Source organism: Heptranchias perlo, chromosome 14 (genome assembly GCF_035084215.1).
Source record: "Heptranchias perlo isolate sHepPer1 chromosome 14, sHepPer1.hap1, whole genome shotgun sequence".
In the NCBI taxonomy this organism is placed as follows: domain Eukaryota; kingdom Metazoa; phylum Chordata; class Chondrichthyes; order Hexanchiformes; family Hexanchidae; genus Heptranchias; species Heptranchias perlo.
The window spans coordinates 62,574,183-62,586,674 of NC_090338.1; the positions used below are offsets into that span (position 1 = coordinate 62,574,183).

At 41.8% G+C, this 12,492-nt stretch overlaps 1 protein-coding gene across 1 annotated transcript in view; it reads left to right on the forward strand.

Annotated features, from left to right (window-relative positions):
* LOC137332578 (slit homolog 3 protein-like) overlaps positions 1-12,492 on the forward strand; it is a 612,265-nt gene that overhangs the window by 538,105 nt on the left and 61,668 nt on the right. Inside the window, exons 22-24 of the mRNA XM_067996507.1 lie at positions 1,171-1,242; positions 2,175-2,246; positions 9,530-9,601. Of these exons, the coding sequence (XP_067852608.1) occupies positions 1,171-1,242; positions 2,175-2,246; positions 9,530-9,601 (216 nt within the window). The remainder of the gene's footprint in view (positions 1-1,170; positions 1,243-2,174; positions 2,247-9,529; positions 9,602-12,492) is intronic.

Consider the following 12,492-nt stretch of genomic DNA (forward strand, 5'->3'; position numbering starts at 1 on the left):
GACTGCCTTTTCTCCTCCAGCCTCACATTCTTGACCCCCTCTACCAATGCCTTGGATTCTTATACAGGAAATAATGAATAACAAGGTCTGCTGTTCTTTTCCAATTAAGCAGTATTTGAGGTGAATGCATTTCACAGGTCACCCAGAGACTGGGATGCTGTGAGGCGCATTGGCCTTTAGGGCTTTTGTACCTAATAACCATCTGAGAATTTGAATCAAGACTTGTTTGAAGTTTCATATCGTTGGGAAAAAATTGGGCCAAATCTTGTTGGTCCATGTGTGCCGTTAGTTAAACTTTTTCCTGCTCCCTTCAGCTTGAACAATTTTTGTTGCTGGAAGTGCGAGCTGATAACGGGGCAGTGAGGGCAATGGAGCATCTGGGACCTTAGTGAACAGTGGGAACAATAGCCTATCTCCTTAATCAATGAGATTTAAGGATTGAGAAAGAAACATAGGAGCGAAGGAGAAGGAAATTGAGTGAATTAGAGTCAAATTATGCACAGAATGAGAAATAAAGAGGGGGAAAGAAAGATTGGATTAAGAGTGGGAGAAAAAAAAGACAGAAAGGAAATGTAAGAAAAAAATGTGAACATTTGAAATTTTTGAAATCTCCAAGAAGAATTTACTACATGCAGGAATGAGACTCGACAGTTTAAATTGTTCCCTTTCTGGGCTGGAGAGGTTGATTAGCATTGTATTAACAATTATCACATTGTTGAAAAGGCACTTACGTTGTTAAGTACGAGCTCAATCTTTCTGAGCTGAGTTTAATGGGAAATTAATGTGCAAATCCAGCAAGTTCTTAAAAGTAACAGGGAGTTTGAGGGCGAGCTGCCAATTGTGCAAGGCAAGCAGCCAAGAGGCGTAAATCGTCCAGCAAGTTATGGCAATTCGCAACTCACAGCATATCTTCTCTTCACCTGAACTTGCTGGCCGATTTGCGCATTAATGACGTCATAAACTCGCCGTTATTTTTCCAGCAAGATTTGGGCCAATGTTTAGAATAAAAAGTATGTTAAAGATTGCTTTTCTCCCTTTGTTTTATGGCTATCATTGTCTTTAAAAGGACATAGAGTGTTCAGCAATTCATCGATACTTTGCTGTCACGAGACTTGCTTTAGTTGGCCAGTTGACACAGGTGATTGTGTTTGTTGTGTTTCCATTTTGCAGAGATTTGAGCAATAACAGTATCAGTATGCTCAGCAATTCCAGCTTCAGCAACATGTCCCAGCTCTCAACACTGTGAGTGTGGTGTCCAGCATCATAATCCTCTCTATTATTTGTTATCACTCGTGTGTATATATTCCTATTGATGTCACTGGTGTGTGTGTGTTATTATTGATACTAGTAGCATGTGTTAGTATCATAACCATTAGTGAAAGTGTTACTAATAATGTACACGTTACTATTGTGTTACTATTGATATTAATAGTACATTTGTTACTGTTGTTACGAGTGTATGCTTGTGTTGCTAATTATATCGGTATGTGTTACTGTTAATAATTGTGGATGAATGTTTGGGTGCTGTGGTGTGTGATGTGAAAAGTTTGTTATTTTTAAATTATTTTTCTAGAACTCAGTGGTTAGCACACTGGCCTTTTGTTTCTGGGGCTCAGGGTCTGAATCTAGCCCAGACTGATGGGTTGTAGGTCTCTCCTCTTTGGCTGCCTGTAAATCTGGAAACTGGGTAGTGGAAATCTGGAACTCTTCCCTCCCCCCACCCCCCCCCCCCCCCACAAAAACCTATTGAGACTAGGTCAATTGAAAATTTCAAAACTGAAATTGATAGATTTTTGTTAGGCAAGGGCGGAACTGGCTTGAGGGGCCGAAAGGCCTACTCCTGTTCCTTTGTGAAGTCAGTTTGCCTCCACGTTGGAGTAAGAGGAGAGCAGTCCCGAGCTGATGTTACCTATCGGCAGACTCAGGATTAACACTGCAGGAGTCCAGTTGCCCAGCCTTTCAACTGCAGATGGCAGCTGAGCCAGGCCACCAGGGGAAAATAGAGGGATTTTGGACTCCAAACAAGAATCCCATTAGTCATTAGTGAGAGATGAAAAATTATACCTCGGAATAAAATTGGGCCTGGCTGTGGTTAAAATTTCTACAAATCCCACCCCCTCCCCACTCTGGTTTGTAATCTTCCTTTAAATCCTTCTTAATTTCTATTTTCTCAGGATTTTGAGCTACAACCGGTTGAGGTGCATTCCAATTCATGCTTTCGATGGTCTGAAGTCTCTGCGATTACTGTAAGTATTAAATGAGGCATTAATTGGAACGGCTCTGTGTAATTGAGAATGTTGATGAACCACCGGTGTGGGTTTTACCACAGCTGACCTATGGGTCTTGGGTGCCGCTGGTGAATGACCCTACCTCTCAACACCCATCCCCCCACCCTTCTTAGGCCTCGCTCCCTATCTCTCCCTTTCTTTCTATCTGCCTCCCCCTTACCTAATCCTTCTCTTGCTCCCTCTGTGCCACTTTTCATCTTGTGGAACCCCATCACCATCCGGTATTTTTTAAAATTCTTACACTTGGGTGACACTGGCAAGGCAGTTTTATTTCCTATCACTACTTGCCCTGAAGGCAACCATGTAGGCCGAACCAGGTCGGGATGGTAGGTTCCCTTCCCTGAAGGACAGTAGTGAACCAGTTACATTCATCCAGCATTTTTTCTGTTGCTATTGAATTCATTCCACAACGTGCTATGATGGGATTTGAACTCACAACCTCTGGGTTGCTAGTCCAGTACCATAACCACCGACTCTGGTCCCTCTGGGCAAATAAAGAAACCCTTTCACCCTATGATGAACTGCACTGCTATATCATCACCCTCAAGGCTGGTGAAAATAAAAACATGTAGAAACAAAATAATAATATGCTTTCCACACAGTACAAACAACGTATAAACCTAGGAGGAGTAGGTGATGGAGCAGAATCCACTTGTGACATGATTGTCTCACACACTGTCCAACTGTGGCGAGTATGAGTTATCTGACTGATGGCTCTCTTGCTGATGTGTCATGTCTGTATAACCTCCTCAGCATGTCTCAAAGACAGGAGTGGACCCTGAGCCTGTTATGTAGAATGCATGGGGTCCATTTTGCTCTGAGTAGCAAACGTAAAGGGATAGTATCAGGAAGGACACATAGTTTATTGATTTCTTATCGAAGGGTAATAGTACCTGAATCACCTCAGCACCCCTGGGACAGGGAATGGAATAATCAGTAAGGGTTGCTACTCCTGGTTGCTATCCAGTGGATGGTGCATGTGTTTGAATTTTAGGCAAGGGCAGGATCATGCTTATAGTTGAATATCCTGTTAACGCTCACTGTCTGGGCTCCCACATGGAAAATGGCCACTTGGATGTGATACCTCACCACTTATCAGCTTTCAGGAGACAAGGGGAGAATATTGGTTGGGGATCGAGGGGGTGGGGGTGGAGGAAGCAAGCAAAGCACCTGTTTTAATAACACTAACTGCCTCGTCAGCTTTGCTTCCCAAAGGAATCCATTGAGAAACCAGCATTGCAGGGACGCTGGGAGCCTACAAGACAGCAGTGTCGGCTCCCACTGTCCCTGCATCCCATCATTCACTAACTGAAACCTCTCGAGGTAGTGTCACCTCACAGTGACAGTATGCAATCTGTTTGTGTTGTTTATATATTGCTTTGATACTCCAGAGGATTGAAAGAGAAAAACACAGCCAGGATGTTTACAGCCTTTCCTCCCACTGGAGGCAGAGTACTTCAGTCAATAACTAATTTGCTGCCACTTTCAGACATGTCCCTAAACCTGACTAGAATCCCCGATGAGCAGGAATACGTACTGTTAGGTATTTTCTACCTTTCAAACACAGCATGTCAGGAAATTGTACCTTTCCCACTTCATCTGGGCTTTAATTGGCATTGTCGATGGAGACACTGATATTCGATCTGACCTCCAGCAATCTATCAGTTAAGAATATATCGTTAAATAATAGTTTGTAATTAAAAGCAAACTGCTGGCTTCCCCTATCCAACTGACCCCCTTTTTTCATTATGTACTTGTCAATTTCATCCACCCACCCCCCCCCCCCCCCACCTATTTCTCAGGTGGCCTGCAATGGGTCGATCGCACCTGTCAGCCCAGCTGATCTGAAGGGAGGAAGGACTGGGCAGGCCAATGGAGATCGGGTCTGGACAGGGACAAAAGATAATTTAAGAGGCTAATGGAATGTCAGCCTTTATCTCAAGAGGGCGAGAATACAAAGGGGTGTGGAAGTTCTGCTCCAGCTCTACAGAGCTCTGGTTAGACTGCATCTGGAGTACTGCGTTCAGTTCTGGGCACTGCACCTCAGGCAGGAACGGGTGCAGCACAGATTCATCAGAATGATACCGGGGCTAAATGGGTTAAATTATGAGGACAGGTTGCATAGACCAGCATTTTATTCCCTTGAGTATAGAAGATTAAGGGGTGATCTAATTGAGGTGTTTAAGATGATTAAAGGATTTGATAGGGTAGATAGGGAGAAACTATTTCCTCCGAAATAACCTTAAAATTAGAGCTCGGCCGTTCAGGGGTGATGTCAGGAAGCACTTCTTCACACAAAGGGTAGTGGAAATCTTGTGAACTCTCTCCCCCAAAAAGCTCTTGAGGCTAGGGGTCAATTGAAAATTTCAAAACTGAGATTGATAGATTTTTGTTCGGCAAGGGCATTAAGGAATATGGAACCAAAGCAGATAAATGGAGCTGAGATACCTATCAGCCATGATCTAGTTGAATGGCGGAACAGGCTCGAGGGGCTGAATGGCCTACTCCTGTTCCTATGCTATCGCTCTCTTGGTACAAGGTCATTTTAACTCCATGGTGTGTTCGTGCCTTGTAGCACACTGTAACATGTGTGTTATCCCAGCTGATATATACATAGGGACAGGAGTAAGCCATTCAGCCCCTCGAGCCTGTTCTGCCCTTCAATGAGATCATGGCTGATCTGTCTCCTAACTCCGTCCACCCGCGTTGGCTCCATATCCATTAATACCCTTGGCTAGCAAAAATCTATCGATCTCAGATTTAACATTATTAATTGAGCGAGCATCTACTGCTTTTTGTGGGAGAGTTCCACACTTCTACCACCCTTTGTGTGAAGAAGTTTTTCCTAACTTCTCTCCTCAATGGCCTAGCTCTGATATTAAGGTTATGTCCCCTTGTCCTAGACTCCCCTTCCATCAGAAAAAGTTTCTCTCTATCAACCCTATCAATTCCGTTCAAAATCCTAAAAACCTCAATCAAATCACACCTTATCTTTCCATATTTCAGGGAATTCAAGCCTAGTTTATGTAATCGCTCTTTATATTTTAACCCTTGGAGCCCTGGTAACATTCTGGTGAATCTGCACTGCACTCCTTCCAAGGCCATTATATCCTTTCTATGTGTGAAAGGTGCAGTGCCCAGAACTGTACACAGTACTCCAGATGTGGTGTAACCAGGGCTTTGTGTAGCTGAAGCAAAACTTCCTCCCCTTTATATTCTAGCCCTCTAGATGTAAAGGCTAACATTCCATTAGCCTTTTTGATTATTTTTTGTACCTGACCATTACATTTTAGTGATCTGTGTACACGGACCCCTAAATCTCTTTGGACCTCCACTGTTCCTAACTTTTCACCATTTAAAAATACTTGGATCTATCCTTCTTTGGTCCAAAATGGATGACCTCACACTTACCTGCGTTGAAATCCATCCGCCACAGTTTTGTCCATTCCTTAATCTATCAATGCCTCTTTGTGTAATTTTATGCTCCTGTCAACATTGCTTACTATGCCACCAATCTTTGTGTCATCGACAAATTTGGATATATTGCTCTCTATTGTCTTTTCTAAGTCATTAATAAATGTAGTGAATAATTGAAGCTCCAGCACAGATCCTTATGGGACGCCACTAGTCACTTCCTTCCAATTGGAGTACATACCCATTATCCCTACTCTCTGCCTTCTACCACCTAACCAATCTCCTAACCAGGTCAATAATTTGCTTTCAATTCCATGAGCTTTAATTTTAGCTAACAGTCTCTTATGGGGAACCTTATCGAATGCCTTCTGGAAGTCCATACAAACTACATCCATAGGCCTTCCTCTGTATATTACTTTAGTTACTTCCTCAAAAAATTCAATTAGGTTCATTACTCATGACCTACCCCATACAAATTTTTTTTTTTTTAAAAACCTACCCCATACAAATTCATGTTGGATCTCTCTAATCAGCTCAAATTTCTCTAAGTGCTCAGTCATTCTATCCTTAATTATAGATTCCAATAACTTCCCCATAACAGATGTTAGACTAACAGGTCTATAAGTTCCTGGTTTCTCTCTCTCACCTTTCTTAAATAATGGAGTTACATTTGCAATTTTCCTATCTAAAGGGATAATTCCTGAATTGAGAGCGCTTTGGAAGCTTATGGCTAAAGCATCTGAAATTTCCTCACCTACATCCTTTAAAACCCTGGGGTGGAAAGCATCAGGTCCTGGGGATTTGTCAGTCTTTAATGCCATTATTTTTTCTAATATTGTTCTCTTGCTTATGTTAACTTTAGTGAATTCCAGTCCTTGATTCATTATTAGTTTCCCTGGAATGTCAGGTATATTATCCTCTTCCTCGACTGTGAAGACTGACACAAAGTAATTATTCAACAAGTCTGCCATTTCCTTAGTTTCATTTGCAGTATTATCCGCATCTGTTTTTAAAGGCCCACAATACCCTTGACTACCCTTTTTCTTCTTATATAACTGTAAAAATGTTTTAAATTAATTTTGATATCCCTCACAAGTTTATTTTCGTATTCCCTTTTTGCAGTTTAGTAACTTTTTTGTCTTCCTTTGTTGTTCTTTAGTCTGTGTTTGTGTAGTACTCTGCACCCTAGGCATTATCCTGTACCATTGCCCTTGGCTATTCTGTGTGCAACACACCTAAGTATTATCCTGTGTGTAGCACAGTGTGGCCTGTGTGTTATCCTGTGTGTGACACGCTGCGGACTGTGTGTTATCCTATGTCTGACATGCTGCAGACTGTGCGTTATCCTGCATATGACACGCTGCGAACTGTGCGTTATCCTGTGTGTGACACAGCAGGGAAGGAGGCCATTCGGCCCATTGAGTCCGCAAGAGCAAGAGCAATCCAGCTAGTCCCACTCCCTCGCTCTATCCCCATAGCCCTGCAATTTTTTTCCTTTCAAGTACTTATCCTGTTCCCTTTTGAAAGCCATGATTGAATCTGCTTCCACCACCCCCTCGGGCAGTGCATTCCAGATCCTAACCACTTGCTGCATAAAAAAGATTTTCCTCATGTCACTTTTGGTTCTTTTGACAATCACTTTCAATCTATGTCCTCTGGTTCGTGAGCCTTCTGCTAATGGGAACAGTTTCTCTCGATCTACTCTGTCTAGACCCTTCATGATTTTGAATACCTCTATCAAATCTCCTCGTAACCTTCTCTGTGCCAAGGAGAACAACCACAGCTTCTCCAGTCTATCCACGTAATTAAAGTCCCTCATACCTGGAATCAGTCTAGTAAATCTCTTCTGCACCCTCTCTAAGGCCTTCACATCTTTCCTAAAGTGCAGTGCCCAGAACTGGACACAATACTCCAGTTATGGCCAAACCAGTGTTTTATAAAGGTTCATCATGACTTCCTTACATTTGTACTCTCTGCCTCTGTTTATAAAGCCCAGGATCCTGTATGCTTTTTTAACCACTTTCTCAACCTGTCCTGCAACCTTCAATGATTTATGCACATATACCCCCAGATCTCTCTGAACCTTTACCCCTTTTAGAATTGTGCCCTTTAGTTTATATTGCCTCTCCTCATTTTTCCTACCGCTGTGCATCACCTCACATTTTTCTGCATTAAATTTTATCTGCCACGTGTCCGCCCATGCCATCAACCTGTCTATATCCTCTTGAAGTCTATCACTATCCTTCTCACTGTTCACTACCCTTCCAAGTTTTGTGTCACCTGCAAATTTTGAAATTGTGCCCTGTGCACCCAAGTCCAAGTCATTAATATAGTGGTCCCAGCACCGATACCTGGGGATCACAACTGTATACCTCCCTCCAGTCCAAACAACAACCGTTCACCACTACTCTCTTTCCAGTCACTTAGCCAGTTCTGTATCCATGTTGCTACTGCCCCCTTTATTCCATGGGCCGCAATTTTGATCACAAGCCTACCGTACGGCACTTCATCAAATGCCTTTTGAAAGTCCAAATACAGCACATCAACCGCATTGCCCTCATCTACCTTCCCTGTTACCTCATCAAAAAACTCTATCAGGTTAGTTAAACATGATTTGCCTTTAACAAATCCGTGCTGGCTTTCCCTAATCAATCCACATCTGTCCAAGTGACTGTTAATTCTGTCCCGGATTATCGTTTCTAAAAGTTTCCCCACCGTCGAGATTAAACTGATTGGCCTATAGTTGCTGGGTTTATCCTTACACCCTTTTTTGAACAAGGGTGTAACATTTGCAATCTCTAGTCCTCTGGCACCACCCCCGTATCTACGGATGTTTGGAAGATTATGACCAGTACCGCCATAATTTCCACCCTTACTTCCCTCAGCAACCTAGGATGCATCCCATCCGGACTGGGTGACTTTTTTACTTTAAGTACAGCTAGCCTTTTTAGTACCTCTTCTTTATCAATTTTTAGCCCATCCAGTATCTCAACTATATCTTCCTTTACTGAGACTCTGGCAGCATCTTCTTCCTTCGTAAAGACAGATGCAAAGTACTCACTTAGTACCTCGGCCACGCCCTCTGCCTCCATGAGTAGATCTCTTTTATGGTCCCTAATCAGCCCCACCCCACTTCTCACTACTCGTTTACTGTTTATATGCCTATAGGAGACTTTTGGATTCCCTCTTCCGTTAGCCGCCAGTCTATTCTTATACTCTCTTTTTGCCCCTCTTATTTCCTTTTTCACTTCCCCTCTGAACTGCCTAGTTCTCACTTGTGTTATCAACCTGACGTCTGTCATACGCCCATTTTTTCCTCTTCATCTTACTCACTATCTCTTTTGCCATCCAGGGAGCTCTGTCTTTAGTTGCCTTACCTTTCTCCCTTGTGGGAATGTACTTAGACTATACCTGAACCATCTCCTCTTTAAAGGCCGCCCACTGTTCAATTACAGCTTTGCCTGACACATTGTGGACTGCGCATTATCCTGTGTATAGCTATGTTTGATCCTGCATATAACACACACAGGTCAAGTTTTTCTTAAACATGGACTTACTATCGGACTTATCCTCTCTTCTTTTGCTGTTCTCCTCCACTGTTACGTAAAAACAAAAAAAATTGACCCCTCACCTTTCCATAGAATGTGATTGATATTCTGCTCACTGTGGTAAACTGACACTTTCCAGAGAGAATAGTGCAGCTTCAGAAATGTATTAATGCTCCAAATGCGTAACTTTGCTCCATATTGTATTTTACGGAGAGCCATTGCTTATTGCTATGTATTTAATGTATTTTTATGATGTATTTTTAATTTTTTTTTAAATAGGACTTTACATGGTAACGACATCTCCGCCATCCCCAATGGAGCATTCAATGGCCTCACGTCACTCTCTCACCTGTAAGTAAACAAGGCGACGTTTCCCATACAAAGAAAAACGCTTCTGAAGAGATCCCTTAAAAATCTGCGTGTGGTTCATATTGCTGGTAGAGTTTAACATGGCCTTAGTTTCTGAAAGGATGCTTCCTTGGGAATTCCATTGGAATGTTGTACAAGTAATGCCATAGCCTCAACTGAAGGTTTGTGAAATTGAGTCTTAAAGGGAATTTTCACTCTTTCAAGGCAGGTTTAAGCCGCGGATTCTGCTAAACTCCATTTCTGTGGCTGCTGAGACATTCCACATTGCATCAGATGTGATTTCCACAGCAGTGCCAGCTACCGTAATGAGGTTGCACAGAGAATACGTAAATCTTTCTTAAATTAACATTCTTTGGTCAATTTTCTGCTGAATGTTTGGAACACAACAGTTTTCCTTTTTCCCCTCATGTATTCATTGTCTCCTCACTGGGATATTGTTCCACAAGCACCACATTGGTGATTTCCATTCAATTTGCTGGGGTGGACGCTCTCTCATTGTATCTCGTAGTAGCAGTGGTTTTAAAGGATACGATCCTCAGTCATTTATATCTTTGTTGTGAACAGTTTTTGGTTTGAACAGTCGTTCTGAGATGGAAAATGTTTCTGTTGACGGCCCATAGAGCAGTCATGCTGGTGGCGATTTACCATATACCAGGACTGGATATATTTCTTAACCTTCTTTCTTTCTTCAGTAAGTTTTTTTTTTCCATTTGAACATCTTTCTCAGCTTTCCCATTGGACTGTGGTGACAAGGTTGATGAAATCATGCCAAGGTCAGGGATTTAAACTTTGCAATTGACAGCCTTTCTCCGTTTCTGTTATCATGGGGAGACAGGATACCGTGCACACAGTTATTTGATTAGCTTTGGCACTTGTGCTGTTGGTCTGAGTTAGTTAGTTTCAGATCAATGTATCGACCACATACAGTTCTGTATATTTGTTCTAGTCTGCTGTCAGGTTATACTTTGACTTACTCTTGTTCCTATTCAGCTTCCCATTGTGTTCTCCTTTTCCGCTGTGAAATTTTTTCCCACCTTTGGTCATGTTTCCATCTGTTCTGTCCCCAAATCACCTATAATAACTTCCACTCCTTCGATGTCATCTTATTTCTGTGGCATTATGCGTGGAATGTTTTTGGAGCTGAGATGATTCCCAAAGGATATTCTGGTATATACATATCTGCTAAAGGGACTATTAAATGTGCACAGCTTCGATGAGTCGTCATCCAATTGTAGTTGGTATTAGCCACAATTTGCATCAACCATGCTGAAGATTTTGGGTTTTGATAACTACTTGACATTACTTCATTTATGGTCTGCATTGGATAAAGTTCTCGAGCTATCTTGACTTAGGCCCCTTACAACCAACAGATAGAGAGGAGACTTTTATTCCATCAGCCTGGGCAAGATTCAAACCCTGGCCCTCGAGTTGGAAGGCAAGTTGGATATGTTTTCCTCAGAGTGTAAAGTTAAACAAACATTCTTTTACTAAATTCTCATTTGTTTATAATGACAGATCAGTAAAATATTTTTTCTTTTACTGTACACAAAACAAAATATGTCTCAATCTGCTCATTCATTGCACCATTAGTTTCCTCTGGATGATCGCACTTAGCTGGAAGTGGATTGTTACCTGAGAGCTGACTTTTTTGGCTGAGTATTCACTCAATAGATTTCACTGAAGTTGCTACCTCCTTAACAATAAAAAAAGCTGCATGTGGCAGCAGAGAAAAGTATTGGTTTCTGAACTGTAGTTGTCCATTGTGATGATAAAACACTGCAATTGTGATGATAAATCTCATGGATTTAATTAAGTGGACAATACAAGTTATGCATTAACTTAACCAACATGACATAAAACAAAGTAGCTGGGCTGTGATCAGCAGAGGAGCTGACCCTTAATAGAACCAAACTGGGAAACAATCAAAAGTTTATTTTAAGTCAGCTACAAGTAAAACTGAATTGTGATCAACACCTGGTTAGGTGCATAGGTTAAAGAAGAGATTAAGGGATGAGGTGACTGGTCAAAGTTAATATATTCATAAGGGATTATTGCACTAATAGGCTCTATTTGCAGCCTTAATGGTTGTAGTTAAGAGGATTTATAGCACATGCCCTGCATCATCATTTGCTTATTAATCTAGAGTCACTGCATTGGTCTCTGCTGAGCTATTTCTGATACAATGTGCATAGTTTATAGCACCATCAGTAATAAAAAACCAACATTACACACTTTATAAACTTCCCTTTTCCATAATCTGCTTTCTGTATCATTCTGAGTGACTATTTTATGAAAGGAAAGAGGAAACTGGCTGGTGCAGTGGGATCCTACTCTTTCACCTCTGGAACCTGTGTTTTGAATCAAGCTCAGGATGAGATAATGGACGTCTCCTCCATCTTCTAACTATAAGGATCCAATATGAAATTCCCAGAGAGCATATATTGTCAGTAAACTGAGACTGTTTTATTTCTATCCCTACTTCCAATTGGGTCATATCCTGGTGCGGTTGGAGAATTTTCTTCATTCAAGAATGATTGAAAGTACAATGTAGCCAGAGACTGGATGGAATTTTGGGTAAAGAAAGAAAGAACTTGTATTTCTATAGCGCCTTTCATGAGCTCAGGACGTCGCAAAGCGCATTGCAGGCAATGAAGTACTTTTGAAGCGTAGTCACTGTTGTAATGTAGGAAACGTGGCAGCCAATTTGCGCACAGCAAGGTCCCACAAACAGCAACGTGATATTGACCAGATTATCTGTTTTAGTGATGTTAGAATATCATCCTTCCATTTCTGGAAGATGAGGGCCAATCCAGTTCAGCTCAGACTTGAGATGAAAGTCTTTTGTCTCTGCGAGTTAATGGATGGAAAATCAG